The 12,000-nt window shown below is 34.9% G+C and overlaps 1 protein-coding gene across 2 annotated transcripts; it reads right to left on the reverse strand.

Annotated features, from left to right (window-relative positions):
* Positions 1-855: 855 nt before the first annotated feature.
* On the reverse strand, positions 856-11,761 carry LOC105205625 (DDB1- and CUL4-associated factor 6). 2 transcript variants are annotated; one of them, XR_003268353.2, is made up of 16 exons: positions 11,252-11,342; positions 10,812-10,966; positions 9,501-9,618; positions 9,209-9,387; positions 9,005-9,140; positions 8,768-8,928; positions 8,447-8,618; positions 8,108-8,353; positions 7,662-8,028; positions 7,422-7,531; positions 7,194-7,271; positions 7,018-7,075; positions 6,729-6,863; positions 5,941-6,193; positions 5,584-5,821; positions 856-4,219 (listed from the first exon to the last, which is right to left on the reverse strand). XR_003268353.2 is itself a non-coding variant. In XM_011175033.3 (16 exons), exons 1-16 carry the CDS (start codon positions 11,340-11,342, stop codon positions 4,161-4,163), a joined length of 2,424 nt encoding a protein of 807 aa, XP_011173335.1. In that variant the 5' UTR covers positions 11,343-11,761; the 3' UTR covers positions 856-4,160. The 2 variants fall into 2 exon arrangements, 1 of the variants encoding a protein (XP_011173335.1); XM_011175033.3 differs by having other exon boundaries at positions 5,716-5,821; positions 11,252-11,761.
* Positions 11,762-12,000: the final 239 nt, after the last annotated feature.

Consider the following 12,000-nt stretch of genomic DNA (forward strand, 5'->3'; position numbering starts at 1 on the left):
ATGACTTTTCTATAACGTTATGTTATATTAAAGAAATGAAAGGGAAACAAAGTATAGGATGAAAATAGCGACTTTTTATATAGAACACAAACGTGCGAGAAGAATGCATATTCTGAAATAGTGTTTTATTCACTTTCAAACAGAGAGAGAGAGAGAGAGAGAGAGAGAGAGAGAGAGAGAGAGCGTGAGAATTCGCACATTCGGCTGAGACTATCTTTCCAAGTGTGCGAACGTCACGTACAGAGATTTATTTTTCATCTGGTCTCTAGTCTAAGAATTAATCGAAATCTTGGTGCGGTGTGATTAGATTCGTCTCTCTTAGTTAAACATCTATTTTTTATTAAATTAAACAAACCAAGTGTAAATTTTAAATAGTTACACACATGGCAAAAATCGCGAAACAAAGTCATTGCCATCTTTCTGTATTATTTTTTATGTGATTCTTTTAACAGATTCTTTTACGTATAAAAATGGATTTTATACGTAACAGAATTTTAGAATTATAATATTTGTAATTAAATGATCTTTTCGTGATAATAATCAACGCCGTACTTTTCGAATAGTATTCTGACAAGGGATCCGATGTAATTTACAACTTGGTTTACAATTGGCTCGATTTACATTCAAAACTTACTTTCGAATAAAACCTGCGCCAATATGGCGCAAACTGATTAAACAAAATACTATCTAACAATAAATGCTCAAAGTTTTGACGGGAATATTCCCTTTAATAACGCTCTTTTAGTATAATTAATTTATTGCGGAAAAAAATTCAGTTTAGCAAACACAAACGAAACGTTGCGTTATATGAAAGATTATTGATTTTCTTATCCTCTTCTCCCTCTGCCCCCCCCCTCTCTCTCTCTCTCTCGCTTCCCTTTTCTTCATACATTTAGTGTATAAGCTAAACTTCATCATTATAGACATTATTGGATCTACGGATAAGCGATCGATTACAATTTTGTCCTAATGTTGAGAAAAAAATAAAAACGAAAGAAATACGCAGATACCCAGTCGCGCCCACAGTTGATCCACGCATATTCCACGCGCGCGTATCGTTCTCCGAAGATTCTCGATTGTCTTGTGTTCTTTTTTTTATTTGTCCTTTTTGAAACTAGTGATTAAAATTACAATTGTTAATATATTATCAATTATCATAAACTCATCACTAAACAATAGTACACGTTTAATTACTCTGCTCGAGATTTGAATATCTGTTTTGATTTTCTCTCGGCTCTGTAAACAATACTACGAAAGATTCTTGTACCACCGAGACTCGTCTTATTCTTTGCGAGAATGTAGAATACTCGTATATCATTCTTTTGCAAATCATTAGATTTCGTATATTTTATCAATGTCATCGAACGTTATTCGATTCATCGAAGCGAGTTTTTCCGATTTATCGATTAACCAATCGCATTATTCACAAATTATACAACTTTGCTCTGTAAATGCTGCATTTGCGCATAATGTAATTGATCGATCGATAAATTGAAAAATTTGCCTCTCTATATTTGAAATCTTTAGAAATGCTTAGTCTTAGCTAAGATAAATTTAACGAATGATATCGGCTATGCGAATTATTCGAGATGTAACATTTAATCTCAATCGCATACCGATTGTCAGTCTTTTCTTCCTTCGCTTATCAGTGATTGACTCTGCAAACATTGATAATATGACTGATTCGTTAAGCAAAATCGTGTAGGTATTCTATGAACGTTTACGTTCGTAACGATTACGAACAAAGATTTATATTCAACGAAAATTCTTATAGTAATACTTGATACATTTAATAAAATTTAAATGAAAGCGATTGTTGGCAAGTTTGACTAAAGAAGATCGAAGATTCCGTCATCAGTGATAGAACTTCATTGAGCTCTCAACAAATAATCAACTAATGGAGCGTTCCCTTATCATTCGTCAGAATAACAGCTTACGAAATATACGATCTCCTTATCCATTTTTATTACTGTCGTTATAGCTCATTATTCGGACACATTTACAATTCTTATAGCGATCATTTCTAGCGTTACGATTATTAATATTATTTTACTATTAGTGTGTACGATTTTATTACAAATGCGGCATTCGTATTTTGTTTATTAAGTTAGATTCCGTTGTTGAATGTGTGATTTTATTTTACTTGTTTCTTTTTCTTTTTCGTTTTTATTTCAATTATTTCTTTTTTGGTTCATATCTCTTTCCCACTTTGCTAATTCGAGAGGTGAAAATTCAAGAATTATAATACGCGTGATGCTTCACGTCGCTAGACATCTGCTATCGACGATTTGCTTTTACAATAGAAGATTGTTTCATGTTCAAGATACTCGACAATCCGAATTCTTGATAAATTATTTAGTTGTAAGAATAATTTTATTACACATTGTTACGCGTGCAACGTAAACGACATCATTTTTAGACTTCTCTATCAAAATCGAAACGATAGAGAGAGATAGAGAGAGAAAGAGAGAGAGAGAGAGAGAGTGTGTGTGTGTGTGTGTGTGTGTGTGTGTGTGTTGTGTACGTGCACGCGTGTGCATGCCCGAGTGTATGGTGTTCAATTATTACATGTGACATTTAGCGTATAGACAAAAAGGATCGACGCTGATGGGATTAACGAGGAGAATAATGATACTGCGTTATTATATTGCGCATTCGCGTTCACACTTTTATTATAAACAGGCTCCTCTTGATAATACATAATTGTAAAGACATGTCGTTCATTCTTACATGTACGTTGCTCATCTAACGATCGTTGATTATATTCTACCAATATGACTATCATACTAAAATTGCACAAGCGGCGACGCTACGCGAGATGTGGCGTCGTAACACGATTATTGACGATAGTCGATTTCTAAAACCTTCAACGTTTTCATAAATCTGCCTATATTTCAAGTAGATACGATTACTATTATCGGTATATACTTTATTGCTTTAACTCAAAGATTTGTAAGGCACGTGTTACGGTTCGCCTTACGACAGAAATTTTCATGTCCTAATTATAATATTAGAATCGCGCATTGTCCTTTTCTACGGGATCAAACTGTATTACTGACACTCCATTCGTCGTATTATTCCTCGAATCTCGATGATAAATGTAAATCATACACAACATACAGAACGGATGTGAAAAGTTAGCCGTGCAATTTACAAGATATTTGTGCCTGCAGCAACAACAAAAAATAAAACGTCTCTCTTGATCATTAAGCTATAACCCAGTACTATGTATTCGTCCTCTCAAGCATGAAATATAATTCCATGAAAATTTTAACAACTTCTATTTTAATCTTGACATTTAGAAAATATTCATAAGAGTGTAATAATTTAAATAAATATTTCAATAAACATTTCACTACGTATGTGTATTCGAAAGAACGGGATGCGAAGGCTTGAAATCTCAAAGATCGTGCAGCCTACGATTGCACGACTCGATACTTTTTGTTGCCAAAAGATCTCGACATCTTTAATAAAGTATATTGATACATGTATATACGTATAGGCGATCGTCGCGCGCCTATGAATTCTAATAACACAAGGAAATATATGCAAATAGAGACGAAAGAGAAATTTCTTGTTGCAAGCCTTCGACTAGCGTGTTAATTTTAAACTGCTCATTTCATCGACAACAATCTCTTAGCAAAATATACGAAGCCGCATAACGATAATGACTCGGATAAATATTCGTAGATGCTAATATATTTCGTGATAATCTTGTAGAGTAGTATTAAATGTCAAGTTATATACACAGAGATCAAAATTCTTTCCTTTTTTTTTTCCCCGAAACGCTAAAGGATTCAATCTAAACGTCAAATATACACAAGGTGGCAACAGAAAGATACATAAATTTCGATATTCGAGGAACTGAGTACCGATCAAGTTCAGTTTCGTTCATTATTATAAGCACAAAGTATGTGCGGATACATAATGACGTTTGCAATGTCATCGGATATTTTATAGATCTTCGGTATCTCTATACACTGAAACACCATTCGAATTGGATTTTACGTGTGTACCATTGTACATCACGAGATTTGTTGATGTCGATATTTATTGATTCGATCGGTAAATAAAGAATTATCGTATAGTCATAGTTTCGCAATCGGTATGCGAGTTTCGTTTTTATTATCGTTACTACTTACAGTATCGTCGAAGACGATTCAACCACCTCGTAATTCGCCGCTCTCGTCGCTGCTCCGTCTCCTGTTGCGACCGCGACCTACAAAATGATTGACATGATTCGTGTAATTCTGTCATACAAATATACAAATAAACGCGGTCATTTTCTTAAATATATTTTGCTAACATTTAGATTATCCGATTTACATCGACAAATAAGAACAGACGCGCACAAAATCATAGCTTTGAATAATATTAGTTTTAAAACAAGAAAGATTGAATTCTTTAAAGTTATTTAATGTTTTGTCCTCAGCTTAAATTACTCAACTGAAAAGATGTAATTATACATAAAAAACTTGTATGTGTTGTACAACATAGAATATTGTACGCACATAATATTCTGTGCGTTATATAAATACAAATTAAAAAACATCATTTGCATCAAAATATCACTCGTTACATAGAATAAATAAAGAAGAAGAAAGAAAAACGCGAATAAATGTAACGAATATTTCCTGTCGAGAAATAATTGTTAATGTTAAATGTAGATTTTAACATGTCGTGAAAAGTTATTGAAAAAACTTGTCATTTGAAATAATATTTTCTGGATAATATATGTATCCAGAATTTAAAAATATAATTAAAATTAAATTTTATCAAACTATTTTTTTTTAACATGATCTTAACAAAAATCAGGATTAGAATATAACAGTTAATACTGTGCATGTATCAAAAACTTTTTGCCGATTAGTTAAACAAAAATTTTATTTCTCATAGTTTTGAAACGCACGTAGTAACGTGACTTTACATTGTGCAATCGTTTGTCAAATTATTCGTAAATTTTGTATTGTATGTTACTCGCGTACAATAATACTAACAGCGCTCGTCAAATCGATGAAAGAATTACGGCATTTTCCAACTGCATATATATATATATATATAGTTTTATTTTGATATAATCTAGCATTTACCAGATATATTTTAAGGACAGTAAACCAGAATATATGCATTGTTTAAAACAGCAATTAATAAATGGCACATCTCTGAAAAAATGTTTTAAATAAATATAATAAAGAGAATGAAAATAAAGTTTCAACGAAAAGAAGAAAACTACACATTATTAACTTATTCACGCGCAATAAAAAATTTTTGGACAATAATTCTAGTCAAATCGAGCAAATGCGAAATGCATTAATAATGATAATAAATGTGTGTTAGATATTATAACAGAATAACTTACGATTTTTTATACACAAAACACTTAAGAACACAGAAATATTAAAAGTACCAATGAGATATTGGTTTGCAGAGTGAAAAAAAAAAAATAAAAATAAAGACAGCTTCTGTTAATTTTCACCGATATTTTATACTTGACGAAGAAATTTGGACAGGGACACACCCAATGCAATAAAACTCAGATAAAGCTTTACATCATCCAATGCCAACCATCATGTACTTTAATACCTGCGCACAACAATGGAAGACTCCGAAAAAATGTTGCATTTATTTTTCCTACTTATGTATTCCTGTACATATTAGTATAGCGAATTATCGCGAAGAGATCCCGAGGAGAATACTACTATAAATTTTCACTACCTCTGCGTATCTGATTGAGACATGCCAGCATTCTGATCATAAAAACCGCAGGTACAGTAATTGTGTCTTTGGTCTCTTCCAACATAACTGCGTTTCTTTTTTTCAGCTGTAAGCAAAGAAAAAAAAATACACGTATAAAATTTCAAATCTATACTCTTCGCAATGAAGATATATATTGGTGTCTTTATTCCTATTTAATTTCACTGCAAATAAACAACTACTTACGTCTTCCGCAAACTTTTCATCAAAGTTCGGTTCATCGTTGATCGGCGCCCACAGTTTTACGTCATAGTCAATGCCAGAAGTGGCTAGCATTGGAAGATACGGATGCGGTTGCAGGCAATTGACCACGTGCTGATCCGCTTCCAGCAACATACATAACCTTGCGGTGTCTCTTTCCCATACGAAAACGTGACCGCAATCGCTGCCAGACATGACGAAATCGTTGCCCCAGAAATTTGCTTCCTTGATCATGGTCCTAAAGAAACTAGAGTCAAAAGTGGGGGAAGGACAAACAGTCAGAGATAATTCGGCGGCTTTATTAGAGCACAGTCCGCCCAGTCCGCTCGGAGGCTTTTTCGGAACTATTCGGGTCAGTGATTTGGCTTCCGATCTTTTATACGCTTACATTACACATTGATACACTTTGATTAGACGCGAGGACCTAACTCTGTTAAGGTTATCGTCATTCAAAATGGCAGCGATCAAAACTTGCCAAGTAGATTTTATGTACGCTGACTACAAACTACAAGTGTATAATCGGCATTATGGGCATCTCTTCATTCCTCAGCTTCGTCAGCTTCTCTCTTGTCGTAATTACTTAATATCGTGTTAATTTAATAACTCTCTCAAATTAATAGCTCTCTAATGATTCTCGTTTCTAAATAATTTCTATACTGATCACTCACACGAATTTAAGAGCATATATTCGAGAGCGCTTGTGAGTCGCTTTCGTCAATTTGATTGTGCACAGTAAGTATTACAGGTATAATACAGTTAAAAATATATCAAACCTGGCATTCCTATGTCCCATATATTTTCGTTTCACGCAGAGTTCCGTCAGGTAAGCATCATCGAACGTCTCATGTTCCTGTGATGAACGAGCATTGGAAATTGCTTCGTCCATTTCCTCGACTGGATTTAATAATCTATAAATATCAAAATTATTGATATTGCTAAAGGTGGATGAAGAAACTTTAATTGTGAAAATATTGAACGAAAGAACAAATCATCAATATCATGTATAAAAAAAAGAATCCCAAATAACATGAATAACATCTTTATCGTAACGCGCCAACTGACCTTTCGTCCGATTGTATATCTTCATCATCGCTATCGATGTACACAGCTTCTTTAGCTTCTGCGAAAATGTAATATAAATAAATAAATTAATTAATTAATTAATACACAACAATCTACAAAGCGGTTAAAGAGAATTTTTTTAAGAGAGCTAAACTAAAAGCAACGATAACACTTACTTTCATCGTTATAACGATGATGATTACGATTACTGCTCGGACCTGCATCGAGACTTCCATCGCTACTTCTAGATGGTCCTGGCAAACAAAAAATTGTTATACAAAGTCAATAAAGTTATTACTAACACACACACACACACACGCGCACGCGCGCACACACACACACACACACACACACACACACACACACATATATATATGAGATAAACAAGGATGTCAACTGCTCACCTGGATGGTAACTATCGCGAGTCATTTCGTCACCGACACCAAGTGATATCGTGGCACTAGTTGAGCTTTTGTCGGAATACGTTAAACTCACAGCAGGTTCACTGCCATGTCTATACATTATTAAGTAACATGTTAAATTTGTTGTCACGTCTTGGCATTTTCGTCAGTTAAAATATATATTAAACACTCGAGAGAAGAAAGATGTAAGTTGGACAAAATTCAATAAAATTTAAATCTTACCTTTCGAGAAAACCATCCCGCATCGTTGTTAATCTATCTTGAAGATTCTCCATCATATTCTCCTGTTTGCTAGTTATATTTGCACACGAGGTTTCATCGTCATTTCTGTTTCGATTCCATACATTATCGTGCTCAGTTCTATCATGACTACTTGTAGATTTTATACAAGTGATTTGTTGTGTTTGATCGCTTTGACTAGATTCAGTTTCCATAGGAACATGATCGTTTATACTCGCGGATATATTCGGCGACGCTAACTGATTATAACTTTCCTCGGGTTGCTCGTTCTCTCTCGTTTCGGGTCTGTCGGTATTCGTTTCATCCATGTCTGTACTTTCGACTGTATCAACACGCGCACTTGCGTTTCCTTTAAAAACGAAACTTTAATAGAATCAAACATCGAAATGTGTAGCGTATGTACACACACACACATCTATTTCGGTTACCACTTGTTCCCGAAATATTGCTTTGCTCCACGCTCAATTCAACCGTGTCGTTACTCCTCTCTGCATTCGGTTCAGGATTACTCTCGATATTTTGGATACCCTCCGGTCGCTCAATGGCTTCTAAACTATCTTCGCCTCCACCACTCAGAGCAGCGCGTGTGGCCGGATCGTTTAACATTCTGCTGAGCACGTCCGTCATCCTTTGCATCAAGGACGTGTGCAATACCGGTCTTGCCTGGGCGATTTCTGAAAACGATATCGACAAACGATATATTGGACGATATTGAAATTTTTTACACAAGTGATTTATAATACGTGAGTTAGAGAAAATCAATTAACCTGTACCACTGCGACGACCTCCTTCTCTTTCCGGACGCGCATCGGGACCAGTATCGGACCAATCGCCGCGAAGTCTCAAACGACGAACCGGTTGAGGCGATCTTAAGGGATGCTTTTTTCCCTTTCCTTTTCCCATCGTCGCATCTTTTCGCAGCTGCAAACTGCCTTGATCCTGGATAGAAATTTTCGAAACATACAAATTATACACAGGATGTTTTTTTTTTTTTTTTTTGGAGAAATATATATTTAGATCAAATACGGGGGCATGTGTGAAATTGTAAAGATGTAAATGAAAAGAAAGTCTTGTAATTATTGCGTTACTTTGATACTGAATAAGTAGAGATGGTCGCTGCTGTAGCTGACAAGAACGTCTTGTCCGTCCGGGCTATAACTCAACGACGTAATCCTGTAAGAATTGCCCTCGAATTCTGGGACAGTAAAACTGCACAGCGGTCTCACTGAATTTTCCGCATCCGTCCAACCTAGAGAATATGCATACACATGTAATCACGGTACTTGGTACCGTGACACGATACAGTTATAGCCCGCAAAGATTACCGGTGGCCGGTGTACCGAGAGTTCTTCTGTCGAACGTTCTTACAGTGCTATCGGAACAACCGATCGCTATTTGATGAGGCAGTACAGGATTTACGGACAAAGCGGTAACGGCTCTTTGACAAGGAATTAGTACGTCCTAGAGAAGAGAATAATTTAATAAAAGTCAAATGTATAAAGTTCAAAATTATAGTAAATAATACTTGCCTCTCTACATCTCGTAGCGCTACATTTATCCTTCACCCTGAGATCAAACCATCTCACCGTCCCATCTTCTCCGCAGCTTAGAAAACTATGTGGTTCACCGGGTATTGTCGCTATTTCGTAAGTAGTGCCGGTGTGACAAGTAAATTGATTATGGAACGTTTCCGTTCTTCTCATCAGGTCTGTGAAACAACGCAATGTTATGCCGTTCAGTGAACAAGACGATGCGAATGAAATGCTTCGTCTTATTCATTTATTTTGGCTATAGTCTATCAATTGTAGTCAATTTTTATACCTGTATACAAAATTATGCCATCTCCGCTACAAGAAACAATACGATGATCTCCGCTGTTTGGCAAAAATTTGGCACTAAAAATATTTGCTCTGTGACTTGTTTTGTAGTCCGTTAATACCTTAAATAAATAAATATTACGGTAATATCCAGCATAATATATATTATATACATATTATGCACACAACTTTCAGTTGTTAAATTTATGATACAGTCGAAACAATCTCCGTTTGCCATAAATATTATAAATATAAGATAAAAATTAACATCATTATTAATATCTACCAACTACATACATAAAGTAAAGGCTATTTTCATATAACATTTTATTAAAATATTATTTAACAGAAAGGTGCTATACAATGGATATTTCATCGCGTTAATTACCAAAGTTGATCTAAAGTTGATAATAATAAATGATAAAATTAACCATGTGCACATATGAAAACCCAACTGACTTGGCACCAGCATCTCTATCTCTAACTATGTCAATGTTGGACCTTGACTAGAATTAACTACCCAAAATATTTCCTTGAAAAGGTTTAATATCACATTTAACGTAACATTTTTTTTCTTTTATGTAAATATAACTTTTTCTTTACACTCAATATATTATTTAATAATAATAACTAATATACTTTGTTATAAAAAAAAAACAACCTTTTTGTACATGACACACGATAGTATAGTTTTATACTTTATATGCATAAATGAATGTAAATTAAACATGATTAATTATAAAATAATCAATTAAAACTACAAATTTGTCTAAAAAATACAAAGATGTAGAATAAAGGATGCAAGGAAAGTGTGCAAATGCATTGTTTTTTTTTCTACAAATAAAGTAGGGTAGTGAAATATAATAATTGTCTCGTCATGTGGTAAACAGATTTTGTAAAAATATGCATCGTATTCTTAAGAATCATGTAAGAGGTTAAAAAAATATATATATTTTGAGGATTGCCAAACATAATTAACTTTCTAGACTTTACACAACTTCCAAGGGTAAAATCAAAAATAATCTTGGCACAATCTTCTTTGACAGTGTCCAGAAATAAATTTTAAATTGAGGAAAATACTGAGGAAATGGAATTTTTTTGTAGACAATATGAATCATTCACCGAGTTTATAGTCAAGTTTTAGTAACTGCTAAATTAAATGCTATGTAACAAATGTATACAATTTAGGATGCTACAAAGATAACGTACTGTAAGATAAAGTACCGTACATCCGAAGATGATTCCAAATAGAAATTTTTCAATGCAAAAGCATCTTTCTAATCTTTAAATCTTTAAAAGTGCAATATAAATGTACCTCATAATTATGTGCATTAGTTAGAACAAGATGTTGATCGTCGCTTCCAGATAGTATCAATTCTCCATTGCTATTCCAACAAATAGAATTTACACAACCATTGTGAACCTTTAATCTCTTGAGCAATGACATGCGCTGCATCAGCTGTAAGCTAGCTGCACAAGAAATATATATATAGGTAAAACACGAATGGAACACACTTGGTCAAATATATGCTATATATGCTAACAATTGAAATATGATTCTAATTGAAATAAACGCAAACTCTTAATCAATTATGATAAAACACAATGGAATAATAAATAAAGGATGTATTTCGTGTTGAAGCAAAATGAAAATAGAAGAAAAGTGACATTCCAGATTGAATAATACAACTCAAAGAGATTGCACACAAGTTTTCGCACTTGCGGAATCTGTGTGCATTACACGATGGAAATTACCTTTGCTGCTGGAATAGAGCTTCAACCTCGTGCAATCGTCGTACGGCTGGTAGTAAATATCGCGGAAGATGCTGACGCGCGTCTTTCTCATGATTGAATCCTCGATGGAGTTGCCAGCTGACTTTCAATTTTAACAACGCATAGATGCTCGACCGCCACGAACGTTACTCACAACGAATAGATCGCACGAGAGAATTATTGTCGAGCAACTCGTTTCGAGCCTCCCTACGTTGTTTCCTGTCGAAAATTCTTAGCAAATCTGCGATACCTACGCGGTAGTTACGCAGCGAAAGTCCTGTCGATACGTCGATGCGACGACCAGCGACGACGTGACATGGCACACTCGAGACTAAAAATAAACACGATGTTGCAGCGCGGAAAATTCGCGTGAGGTACGATCTCAACGCTCTCAATGATCATCTGCGCTCCCTTGTGCCTTGGACTCATGGACTGCCAGGGACAAACAGCTGAGAGATCGCTCCGTATAAGTGTGCTGGTCATGCTGGTGTGCAGTGTATGCACCCGATGCTTGTATGCATGTATTATCGTATACACATATATGTAGGTAAGCCCACCTAAAGTTGCACCTATTCAGCAACGTGAGGCGCGCGCATCGTATCTCTAAGCGATCCATGCATTTGTAATATTCCGAGTTTCCTCTCTTTGTCAAACGTGTTCAAACGTGGTCAAACGCGGTCAAACGCGTCAAAAACATGGAGTAAAATATGCACGAGCGTACATAATCATAT

Source organism: Solenopsis invicta, chromosome 5, assembly GCF_016802725.1.
Source record: "Solenopsis invicta isolate M01_SB chromosome 5, UNIL_Sinv_3.0, whole genome shotgun sequence".
Lineage (NCBI taxonomy): Eukaryota > Metazoa > Arthropoda > Insecta > Hymenoptera > Formicidae > Solenopsis > Solenopsis invicta.